The sequence below is a fragment of the Ruditapes philippinarum genome, unplaced genomic scaffold (genome assembly GCF_026571515.1).
Source record: "Ruditapes philippinarum isolate M1 unplaced genomic scaffold, ASM2657151v2 ctg17600_1_1_1_1, whole genome shotgun sequence".
NCBI classification, from domain to species: domain Eukaryota; kingdom Metazoa; phylum Mollusca; class Bivalvia; order Venerida; family Veneridae; genus Ruditapes; species Ruditapes philippinarum.
Genome location: NW_026853825.1, coordinates 5291 through 18084, shown reverse-complemented (window position 1 = coordinate 18084; position 12794 = coordinate 5291). Strand labels below are relative to the sequence as shown.

General features: G+C 33.5%; 2 protein-coding genes across 2 annotated transcripts; one reads left to right on the top strand and one right to left on the bottom strand.

Moving 5' to 3' along the window:
* The first annotated feature begins 1010 nt into the window (after positions 1-1010).
* Positions 1011-3198, top strand: LOC132738084 (uncharacterized). The gene is made up of 4 exons (XM_060725513.1): positions 1011-1025; positions 1333-2092; positions 2225-2739; positions 3175-3198. Exons 1-4 carry the CDS (start codon positions 1011-1013, stop codon positions 3196-3198), a joined length of 1314 nt encoding a protein of 437 aa, XP_060581496.1.
* Positions 3199-3462: 264 nt separating this feature from the next.
* Positions 3463-12557, bottom strand: LOC132738085 (transcription intermediary factor 1-alpha-like). Its single transcript, XM_060725514.1, has 7 exons — positions 11588-12557; positions 9850-9917; positions 7613-7686; positions 7192-7295; positions 4628-5370; positions 3825-3894; positions 3463-3593 (listed from the first exon to the last, which is right to left on the bottom strand). The coding sequence occupies exons 1-5, from the start codon at positions 12447-12449 to the stop codon at positions 5291-5293; spliced, it is 1188 nt and encodes a 395-aa protein (XP_060581497.1). The 5' UTR covers positions 12450-12557; the 3' UTR covers positions 3463-3593; positions 3825-3894; positions 4628-5290.
* Positions 12558-12794: the final 237 nt, after the last annotated feature.

The window sequence follows — 12794 nt, the reverse complement described above, 5'->3', positions numbered from 1 at the left end:
TTCCTTAACGATTTAGTCATGCTGTGAAATTTAAGTTAAAAACTCTAATACTTTTGAATAACTTTCTGCATAAAAATGAGTATGAAAAAGCAAAAGGGGCAGTAAATCCAAAGTTATGCAATAAAAGAGTTTTGGCTCTTAGAAACTCAACATTGACAATGTGTGATTCATCAATATATAAAGCAAAATACCTTCTATCTTTTTCGAGTTATGCCTTATTCAAAAAATAATTATGAAGAATTACATAAGGACAAGAACTACTGTTATGAAAGTAATTGATCTTGTGCACTGCACTTTTACTCAATCAAATCATTCTACTTTTGAAAAGTTGAATGCATACATTTCATACTTTTATAGTTAAACTCATAGTAATATTTAATTTAGAAACACCCACAGGTGTGTTCATACGGCAGTTATCATAGAACTTTTAAATGTAATCCTCAAGTAAAAGAAAGCGTATGCCATAAATAAGAAAACAATGGGAAGGTGGACAAAGCCAAATCTACATGTATATTAAAAAACTTGACGGGGAATATTACTAAACGATGGTAAAAATTAGGTCGTTTAAACAACTGCATGATGATTCACATGTAGGTATATGTATTAGATAATCTTATTAAAAAGGAAACACAAAAACACCATACCGTAAACATTGCCATTAAATCTGTCATATTATATGCAGGAGAAATGTTTGCTTTAAATTATCAATATTACATTTTTTTTTCTAAATGTACAAAACAAATGGAAAAAGCGTAAAGATGTAAACGTCGGAGACAAGAACATTGAGACAAAATAAAAAACATGACAAATAACTACCATTAAAGTCTTAATATACAGCAAAGATAAGTACACAAATGTAACTATTATGGCTGCTTTTCCTTAAGTCGTGGGTTTTCCTTGAGTCGTGGGTAAGTAAAACACATGTATTTCTAAGGAACGAAGGATTGCATCCTCGCGTGTTCTATCCGGTTACTTTTCCTGAAGCGTCACTCTCGATAAACACAATCAAAATGCGCTTGAAACAGGTATTTATGAGACAATATTTGACTTAATCGATAATTTTACTAGTCTTTTTGTTCAGAAATTCTAATTGCCATAGTACCTTCTAAATTTGGGATGATTTTCAGTGTTTATTTACAATCTCTGCATCGCTAGATGACAGTTTATGTATTTCCGGTGCTTGCCTTCACATTGTTTTAATAGTGTCTCACTGAACTATTAATTATAGATTAAATTTATATTAACAAGAGGCCAGTGTAAATTGGTAAGAATTTTATTTTCATTTTCATATTTTTTTTGAATGTATGTTTTTTTTGTTTTGTTTTTTTTCAGATACATCCAAAGAAAGCTGTTAAAAGATTAAAGCAATATAACAAAGAAATGATGTTAAAAGCATTTGATGCAGTTAAAAACAATAAAACTCCAGTTGACAGAGCTGCAAGACTCTTTGATGTGCCTGCACAAACTTTAAGAGACTGTGTTCTTGGGAAGGTTGGCATCAAATCTTCATGGGGGAAAACATCTCTTTTTACATCAAATGAAGAAGAATCTCTTGTTAATTATTTGGAAGACCTGGCTAAAGTTGGCTACGGTTTAAATCGGTCACAACTAAATGTGTTAGCTACTGAAATGGCTATCAAACTTGGCAAGCTTAACCAGGGAAAATCTCTGAGTGATAAATGGTACTATGCCTTCCTAAAACGGTGGGATCATCGTCTTAAGGTAATAAAACCAAGAGGATTGACATCAACTAGGGTATCTGCACTCAGACAAGAAGTTGTAACAGCATACTTTGCTGATCTAAATATGGTATTAACTGAAAATTGTTTACAATTTAAACCACATCTCATTTATAATTTGGATGAAACTGGACTTCAGCCAGAACATCGGCCATCAAAAGTAATAGCTGGCAAGTCTTCTGGAAAAATTCAAGCGGTTACTTCTCCAAATTCATCAACAACTACACTGATTGCATGTATCAATGCTGCTGGTACTGCCTTACCTCCCTTCTATGTATTCAAAGGAAAGCTCAGAAACGATGAATTATTGAAAGGTGCTGCACTCAACTCTGCATATGAAATGTCAGATTCTGGTTGGTCAAATGGTCAAATATTAATGAAATATTTGAAAAACCATTTTGTCAAATATGTACAAAAAGGTTTAGGTGATAATAATGACCCAATCATGCTTATTTATGATGGTCATGCATCTCATGTCAATTTAGATATTATGAAATGGGCAATTGAACATAATGTTATCCTTTTTGTTTTGCCACCTCGTGCCTCTCATGCTCTACAGCCACTTGATGTTGGTTGTTTTGCCCCATTTAAAGCTTGTTATTACAGCGAGTGCAACCTTTTTATGGCAAAACAGCGTGGACAAATTATCACTAGGTATGAAATTGCTGCTTTGTCTGGTAAGGCTTACCTAAAATCTATGACCCCAAGCAACATAATTGCTGCATTCAAAAAATGTGGTATTTTCCCATTTGATAGCAGTGTTGTTCCTGAAGAACTGTTGTTTCCGTCAAGGTCATTTCCAAAGAAGAAGATCTCTGAAGCAGAGGAGTCTTCTCCCACCATGCAGGAACTATTGTCACAGAAAATGATGGATACAGCACCAAAAGTCAAGTCTCCTAAAGTGAGATCTAAAAAGCCGAAACTTGGTGGAAAGTGCATAACATCAGCAGTGGTTCAAGAGGTTGAGGAGTACGAGCTCTCAAGAAAGAAGCCATCCCAAGTTAATTCAAAAACAAAGAAATGTGAAGCAAAACTAGCCTCACCCAAGCCCTCAACTAGTGGCTGTCAACAAGTCAAGCCAAGAAAAAAGCTTGTGTTTGATGATGATGATGATGAATCAGATTTTGATAATGAAGATGATGATGATAAGTGCTGTGTTTGTAACCTCTTTTCACCTCCAGGTCTTAAAGAGTGTAATGATGTTGTTATTGTGAAGTGGGCAGAATGCACAAAGTGTGGGCATTGGTGTCATTTAAGATTTTGTTCAGCAGTGAAAGTTGTCAGGAGACTTGGGGAGTTCCTTTGCCCACATTGCTGCTAATTATTTACCTATAAACCAAAAAAAAAAAAAAATTGAAAATTAGTGCTAATCAAACAGTTTGTTGTTTAAATATAATTGACAGTTAATTTGACAGTTAATTTTATAATTAAATAGTTCAGTGAGACGTTCATGTGTTGATCTACTTTCGTTTTCTGCAGCCCACGACTCAAGGAAAACAAAAATTTACAATTAAACAAAATGGATGACATAAATAAGTGACTTTTAAAAAAATGTTAGACAGGAAAACTTTATAAGCAGGAGTTGCATTTATAGATAAGAGGTATGTTGAGATTTTTATATAATTCCATGCTCTTTCCGGTGACGTCATTGCACGTTCCGATGTCTATTTATAGAAATTGCCCACGACTCTAGGCAAATAAAGCATACATTGTATTAAGTTTTGCTTCTTATTCTCATTCTCAATCATGGTACTTTGCATCCAGTATAACTTTGACCTTTTCTCCGGATGAATGCATTCTAACTGCAGCATATAGCTGTACATACTGATTTAATCGAAGTTCCTTTTCTCCAACCTGACAAGAAAGAAGACCATATGAAACGAGTTAGCTAAAATTGCAGTTGTGAGTTTTGAAAACGTAAACGTCTAAACGAGGACAAAGCAATTTTATATAAAAAAAGATCAACAACAAAAAAATTATTAAATGCGGACCATGTGATTGAGAAAAATATGCACTGCACTTATTAAAATCAAGTCATTAACTTGATAAACATAAAAAAATCATTATTTAACAGCATGTTCCTACCTTTTTGCCGTTCCTGGTAAAAACAGCTTTTAGAAAAGTAGTCCTACTGTGATAAGTTTTTCCTCGAAGTCTTAAATGAAATTCAATATAAATAAACACATTTTGAAGTTCTCTTATATGACTATCGTTATTACAGTTAAAAGTTTTAAAAAAGTGGATATTCCTCGATGACAGTATATTCTAGAAAAGAAAATTTTAGACTTGGTATTATTGAATCTGTTCATGAAAGACAATGGGTTTTGAAAAATGTTTATGTCCTAGATTTATTACTGTTTTTGATATTGTTGGAAACAATTGATACTTCCCAAGAGCAGCACAAAAGAACGGATAATTTGACGTTAAAAGAGAACAAAACACCTAAAATAGCAATAGGCACGTTTCTATTAACCGAGGTTTCAGAAGGGCATATACTTCTTTTCAGACTCGTTTTTTTAGTGTTTGTACCAGTGCTGAAACACAGGGGTTATGTTGGATTGAAATACGTTAGATGAGTCGTATGCTATAAAATGTCGGCATATGACTGAGTTAAATAAGTAATTAAGTAAGAAAACGACGTCATTCCGTCGTTTTGACTACAGTTGTATTGATAACTTACGATGAGAAAAGGATGTTCTATAAATTTTCGGTTCTCGTCATTTCTTTTTGAACTATAAACTTGCATTGTCGTTAAAGTTGTTTTTTTACTGCAAAGTGTCGGGCATAATAATCGGGTATAATCAAGTACCAAAGTTTAGGATAAATGTTTTTATACATTAAATAAAAAACAAAACATGGATATGAATTATTGCACTGATATTATTTACCTCGGCGCGGATGCAAGTAAAAAGCAGCCAATCCTGTCACCAACGACAAACTTTATATCCTGGTCAAGTTTATGAAAAATACTGAAAGATGCAACAACACAAACAATATCATCACTTCTATTTTTCAAAACATCTATTAAATATGGAATAGAAAAAAATCGCGAAAAACTGTACAAATTTTGTAAATGTTTCTGGCTCTCTTTCGATTAAACCTGTTTACGGACGGTAGTGGCAAATTAACTTCATTCTTTTGCATTTCGTAAAAGCGTCATATGGTCCTCAAGTAAAGGAATGTGTGAGCACTAAATGAGAAAACGGCGGACTCAAATAAAACGAGAATTTTAGGAGGTGGTTGGGGTCAGAAGTTATAAAACTTTGATCGGCTATTCGGGAAATACATCATAATGAAAACATCATAGTATTTCAACAAAAAAGGGAGCTATGGCACTGATTATATTACATTAATGTACAGTAAATGTCTTCCAATGGAGCATTGTGTGTTAATATATGCTAAAATTGTAAATAGATGTTCTTCCACAAGTATATGTCCCCAAGTATACAGGGATAAAGACGCATTAAAATCAGGTAATATCACATATTCATTCATGAATTTACATTCGTTTATTTTATAATCCCTAAACAGTTACAATGAGATCAAAAGTCTTACAGGTTATTGTCTGCTGCATTTAAACTCCATCCTAGCTGCATATTATCTAGGTAATTGATTGATACAAAACCTGTAGCTAATATAACAAGAGCCGGTTGAACCGGGTGATGCTCCCCAACTTGGTTTTAGAGACAGAAAAGTATATCTTTTGTAGTTTCAGAGTTATGTCCCAGACAAAGTTCAAGGTGTGATAATTCCAAACTTAGGCAATGCAGAGTTACTGTTCTTTGCACTGCATTTCTACTCAATTAGATCTATCTACCGACTTGCGCGCGACACGTCATCTCAATCTGTTGATCATTTCTGTGAAATAGTTGTAAAATACGACTTCGAATAACGAAGTAATGGTCCGGACACAATTTTGCTGCAAGGTCATGCTGTGACATTGACGTTCAATGTAGCGACCCAAATGATGCGCGCGACATGTCGTCTTAATATGGTGATCATTTCTGTGAAATAGTTGTAAAATCCGACTTCAAATAACGAAGTTATGGGATAGCCAATATTTTGTTGCAAGGTCATGCTGTGACCTTGACCTTCAAGGTAGCGACCCAAATGTTTCGCGCGACAAGTCGTCTCAATATGTTGATCATTTCTGTGAAATAGTTGTTAAATCCAAGTTTATATAACGGTGTTATGGGCCGGATGCGATTTTGCTGCAAGGTCTTACTGTGATCTTGACCTTCAAGGTAGCAACCCATATGTTGCGCGCGACACGTTGTCTTAATAGGGTGATGATTTCTGTGAAAAAATTGTAAAATCCGACTTTAGATAACCAAGTTATAGGCCGGACACGATTTTGCTGTAAGGTCATGCTGTGACCTTTACCTTCATTGTAGCGACCCAAATGATGCGCGCGACATGTCGTTTTAATATGGTGATCATTTCTGTGAAATAGTTGTAAAATCCGACTTCAAATAACGAAGTTATGGGCTGGCCACGATGTTGCTGCAAGGACATGCTGTGATCTTGACCTTCAAGGTAGCAACCCAAATGTTGCGCACGACACGTTGTTTTAATATGGTGATCATTTCTGTGAAATAGTTGTAAAATCCAACTTAAAATAACCAAGTTATAGGCCGGACACGATTTTGCTGTAAGGTCATGCTGTGACCTTGACCTTCAAGGTAGAGACCCAAATGTTGCGCGCGACACATCGTCTCAATATGTTGATCATTTCTGTGAAATAGTTGTAAAATCCGACTTTAAATAAGTTATGCGCTGGACTCGATTTTGCTGCAAGGTCATGCTGTGACTTTTCCGTCAAGTTAGTGACCCAAATATTTCGCGTGACACGTCGTCTTAATATGGTGATCATTCCTGTATAAAAGTTGTAAAATCCGACTTCAAATAACAAAATTATGGGCCGGACACGAATTTGGGACGTACGTACGGACGGACGGACTGACAGTCTGACGGACGGACGGACAACCCGGCAACTATATGCTCTCCCGAAATTTTTCGTGGAGCATAATAAACAGGAGTTAAACAAACAATTACGGGTTTTCTTCAGTGTCAATTTTCAGTGGAACATCCTAAATTTTTAACTTTTTAATATTTACATTAATATATTTGGAAAAAGATATAATATTTGATGTGAAATTAAATATTATTATGTTAACTTCGAGATTTAAAAGGTTGTTTTTTTCGGTTAAAAGCCAAACAGTGTTCCTCATTTTTAGTAAATGTAAAATCAAGTACGTATATATTTTTTCTAGCTAAATTTTTACTCTTCTTTGTACCAGATTATCCACATAAATCTAATTACATGTATTTATCTTTACATTAACATAAATGATTATATTACTTTAAATGAGATAAAAAATAATGTTTTCTGATACAATATTAATGAACTAATAATCTCTAATCGAATTCGTAAAAAGACTTATCCACATACCAATTGTTCTACGCTGGCCTAAACTTATTATCTCAACTTCGAAGTAGCTTCCAATCCTCATTTCATTTTTGTCAACATACAGTCCATCTCCATTGTCCAAATAACTGCAATTGTATGTGTTTTACAATACTTCAATGCGAGAAATAATTTTGCAATGCAGATAACGCATAATGCTAAGAATAATGATATCGCGAAGAGACAACGAGCAATTAATAAACAATAATTTCAATATTCTGGTTTTCAACAACATGATTAATTTAATGATTTTGTATCATATAATGAATGTTTCATAATTAAATTGAGATTTTCTATGTCTCGAATACAATGATTTGATAATGACTTATTTTCCTTAAAGATATTTCATTTCTTTATGGAAATAAATATCTGGAAACTATAAGAACTCAATTAATTTATATAATACCTGAGATATTCCCCTTCGACTTTAATATTTCTACACATCAATTGCCTGTCAAGCAACGGTTGTGGCTCAGCCCGCTGCAAAAGCATGATATTTATTTTAATCAATTAAGTTGTGGTGTAATCTTTATTCTTTATACAAGTATTTGTACTATGATATGAAAGTCACCCTTTCAATTTTTACAAACATAATATCAACATGTGTTCGAGTTACTGAACGGAAAAATATGATTTTCTCTGAAGTGAACGTAACTCAGAGATGTTCTTAACTGTAAAAACTTTAAGAAATAAAATTGTTTGCAAAATGGTTATCTTTGACAGCCCTGTTTAGAATTTGATACATTCTGTCGTTTACGTGACTTACAATAGCAGTCTAAACAAAACTTTACTGGAACGTTTAATACTGTATTGGTGTAGATTAACATTTTTTTTTATTATTGACTCACGGTATGACAAAACCTGGTCAGCCCATCGCTAACAGGAAACGTTACATTAAATCCTTTTCAGATGTTTGAATGCTGGTTTCCTTTCTTCTGGACGCCAATGACATGATTTTTGGTAACACTTGACGAAAGGCAATCAAAGTAAAAAACGTGTTCAAGTTTTTATAATTAGAGATAAGCCAAATTTTATTTACTTAATATGCTATCTTTCACACAAAAACGCTTAGAACTGAGCAAGCGTTAAGTAAACCAGAGAAAATATTTGAGGTATTAGTATTACATCATGTTAAATCTGATAACAAGAAAGTCTAAATATTGACCAAAGCATTATACTTTCAAATTTTAGCAAACAAATGGAAGGGTTTTTGTCATAAAAACATATGTATCCCAAAGCTTTGTATGGTCAGTCCTGTAAAGTTTGGTTGAAGTTCCACCAGTAGTTTGTAAAGGCCTGACAAGATTTTTCTATTTTAAGCTCTGGCGGCCATTTTGTGCAGCGCAGCGGAACGTGCCGGTAATGTGCTCAACTAGGGATTACACTGATCACTCCTGTAAAGTTTAAGTTGAAATGTGATCAGTAGTTTGACATGTGAAGGCCGGACAAATATTTTCCTATTTTTACCTCTGGCAGCCAATTTTTGCAGCGAAGCGGAACGTGCCGATGGTGTGCATAACAAGGCACGATACTGATCATTCCTGTAAAATTTGGTTGAAATTCAACCAGAAGTTTGACCTGTGAAAGCCGGGCACGATTGTCCTATTTTTAGCTCTGGCGGCCATTTTGTGCAGCGCAGCGGAATGTCCTGGTAATGTGCACAACTAGGGATTATACTGATTACTCCTGTAAAATTAAGTTGAAACCCATCCAGTAGTTTGACCTGTGAAGGCCGGACACATTTTTTTCTATTTTTAGCTCTGGTGGCCATTTTGTTCAGCGAAACGGAACGTGCCGATAATATGTACAACAAGGGATGGTATTGATCACTCCTCTAAAGTTTGATTGAAATCCCACCTGTAGTTTGACCTGTGAAGGTCGGAAAGGATTAATAGAGACGGACGGACAGAGAATTAATTACCACATACCACCAAATCGACATGCCAGTCCAATTACCACGCAGCGCCTAGCAAAACAGTCGTGAAAGCAAAGCCACTTCTAATCCACCATCACTAAAAGGATGGTTTCAGAACAGATTAATATACTGTCAAAAACTGCACAACATATTGGAACTGACTCAACATTCGCATATATAGTTTTTTCTCTCTGTTCAACATATCTCACAAATGACATTTTACTGTCTTCTTTACTGATCGGGACCAGAGAGCTAAATATCTATTTCACAGACTGCACTACACATTGGAACAGACTCAACATTCGCATATAGTTTTTTCTCTCAAATCAAATCAACAATGACATTTTACTGTCTTCTTTACTGATATATACATGTATATATATTATATACATTAAATACAGCAATTTTAATGCATATAACAAAAAAATCGCTTTACAGAGGAGCAAATAAGCATGTCCACTTAGGGCTGTAATTTTGATAAATTTTTTTTTTCATTTCTAAGAAACTAAATCGAAATACGCAGAGAGAAACATTTTAAAAAGATTAATTATCAGAAACATTTGTAAGAATTATATTTGATACTGATCAGGTCTATTTGGAAAGGTCGATTAACAAATTTTCTTAATAGCTAGAGGACTGCGTGTTTAAATTGAGTGATCACATTAACTTGCCTTACCAAGTTCTTCTTTTAAGAGTTTTAATAGATACAATCTATTATACGAACTCACCTTACTTGCTGAAAGATCCAATGACTTCCTCGATTTTAGCACTTGATCTTCTTTAATCTCTTCTTCATCTGAAATTTTTAAAAAATATAACAATATCAGAAGGGGACAACGTTTTAACTAAATTGGTAAGATACTTTCTCTAAAAGAAGAATATTATATAATTATTCATGTGTATAAATATGTACTTACTATAATCAGGAACTGTAATAATAGAGAACATGTAAGAAATGTAAATGGGACCAAATGATACTTAGCAAAGTATTAGCCGAAACATGAATAGAAACATTACCGTCTCAATGAAAAACGTTTAAAATTGTTTTGTGTATTTATGGCTACACGCAGAAAAGATAACATTTTGTCATCAATGAATGTCCTTTATATGGTTTATTCTCAGAAAAAAAAACGCATAACAATAACTGAATGTGTTCTTTTTCATAAACGCAATGAAATTCATTTCTGAAACTTAGAATATGATAGTATTTCCAATGTTAACAGCCTTTTTAAAACTAACCTTAAAACTAATGACATATAAATATAATGTCGTAATTAAAAGACATTTTCATCACAAAGAAAAATGATCTCCTAACGGATATAATCTATAGCATTTAAAGGAAATTGCAAAATAAATAATTAATAAAAACATTGGGTACAATAATCATTTAATGATATGTGAAAAATGAAAGATAAAATCAGACAAGACTGATCGCATTTTAAAAAAACCTAATTTGCTGTTCTTTTCAACGCGCAAGAATTATCCAAAGCGAAATTCAAAATCGTTTCGTGCACTTAACAAAAAAATTAAAAGCACTTGCTATTATACTATCATATACAACAACGAGGGTTCACATTACAAAATCAATAATTTGATCCTGTCTTCGTTTGTGAAAAGTTACATATGTATGGTAAGAAACATCAATAGTAAGTAATATCTTAAACTAATAAATATGACTTAAACACGATAAAAAGAATCGATATACCTATAACACATTTTCTATACAAAATATATAGACTTCAACATAAAATGGAGGAAAATAAAAAACGACTCACCAAAGAATGCCTAAAACGATAAAAATAACACTGTTGCATGGCCACCTACTGTCCAAGCTCTAACATCAGCATAAGTAAATTGAACTTTTAAACAATAATTGATAAATGGTAAAACCTTGTAATTGCACGCCTTTTAATTGTAATTGAACATGCCAGGTCTGATTGATATTTGTAAAGTCAAGCTACGCTATATATAAAACCGTTTTAAAGTACCATAGAAAGATAAGTTTACTTATACACCCTTCTTTAGTCTTTCTGAAGTTTCCTCAGTTGACCTTTGCTTGCTAAAGTGCGAGATTATATATATGTATAAGGTTTTTGATTAGAAGTAAACACATTTTAAATGACTAAAAGTTACAATTAAGTAATTCTGCTATGCATTAAAATATTTTAAGACACCATCTTTTTTAACATCCATTAGCAATAGTAACAATTAAATTTAAAAAAAACACTAGACATAAAAACGATCCAATACATATACAGTATTCAAAATATATCTCTTATATTACGAGGAAGTGAGTTCCATAGTGTACAACCTTTGGAAACAAATAAATTTTTGCCATAACCCGTAACTCTTATAATGTCACACCTTTTGAAATCATCATTAAACGTCTGCTTGATATTTGTAAAATCAAGCTACGTTAAATATAAAATCGATTTCAATTACCATAAAACATAGATTCTATTTTACCTTTTACATGCTTCTCCTTGTCTTTCTGAAGTTTCCCAAGTTGGCCTATGCTTGCCAATATGTGAGATAACTTGGTATCTCTTTTGAGCTCGTAACTGTCGATAATGTTTCTACTTCTGATGTCATCAATCTGTTTCCTCAGATAATCCAGTTTAGGTTTCTTTGATACTAAACACACACAGAACTGACTTGGACTCCCAGCCTTTGCCTTGAATAAATCAGACATATCATTGAGATCATTAATCAAACTTTCAGTTTCGTCTGATAACTTTGTCATGCTCAATTTATCTTTAGCCTTAATGCTTTCGCCTTCCTTAAGCATACGATCTGATAAGTTGTTCACTTTTAAAATGATCTCTTCCCGGAACATATTAACTTGCTGTTTGAACCTTTCATTGATATCATCAATTTGAACTTTATTGTTCTTAAGTGAGGAAAGCACTTGTTCAGCTTCAACCTTGCATATTCCCGGTTCTTTGGTTAAAGACTTGAACTCTGCTGTGCCTTTAATTTCTTCAGCCTTATCAAGAATATAATCGACCTTACATGACCTATGACCTATGATCATACAATCTCCGCAACCAACTAGCTTGTGCTGTACACAGTAAAACTTTACTGCTTCGTTTGAGTGTTGCTCGCATTTCTCAAATACACTTGAACTTTCTCTCCGTGTTGTTTCATCATTACAGTCAATTAAAGTGTGATCTCGATTAAGCTTATACTTTTTGTGTGCATTAAAACAACTGGAACACATATATTCTTCACAGTCCGTACAAAATCCATTCGTTTGAGTCAACACATCACTTTCTTCACATGGTTTGCAAGAAAATATGTTCATTGCCCTCTTTCCTGTAACCTCCATGTTTTGTCAAACAGAATTATACAATGTATTAAATAAAAACAGAAGGCTAAGTCATTCATTAATTCAATGTATCAACTGCATACATCTGATAACATAACGAGTCAAGGGCGACATCTATAAAAGGAAAGATATACAGTATACTTAAATTAGATTAAAAACATATACATGTATGTTTTAACATTCGATATACAGTAGGGTGAACGTTTCAATTTACACGCAAAACGCAAGCTCTGGAAAAACGCACGCTATAAGAAACGAACGTTAAAAGCACGCTTTACCAAACGAAATAGCAGACGCACGCACACTTAACGAAATAGGCTAAGCGATAAACGCACGCTAAAAAGC

What these genes read in the sequence shown, in the direction of transcription:
- LOC132738084 (XM_060725513.1), top strand. An exon ending in ATATGAAATGTCAGATTCTG is followed by an intron (nt 2,093 to 2,224) that starts GTTGGTCAAATG and finishes ATGTCAATTTAG; the next exon opens with ATATTATGAAATGGGCAATT. An exon ending in CAAGAAAGAAGCCATCCCAA is followed by an intron (nt 2,740 to 3,174) that starts GTTAATTCAAAA and finishes ATAATTAAATAG; the next exon opens with TTCAGTGAGACGTTCATGTG.
- LOC132738085 (XM_060725514.1), bottom strand. Translation starts at nt 12,449, where the DNA reads ATGGAGGTTACAGGAAAGAGGGCAATGAACATATTTTCTTGCAAACCA. An exon ending in CAAGGAGAAGCATGTAAAAG is followed by an intron (nt 9,918 to 11,587) that starts GTAAAATAGAAT and finishes TAAAAATTTCAG; the next exon opens with ATGAAGAAGAGATTAAAGAA. An exon ending in GTCGAAGGGGAATATCTCAG is followed by an intron (nt 7,296 to 7,612) that starts GTATTATATAAA and finishes ATACAATTGCAG; the next exon opens with TTATTTGGACAATGGAGATG.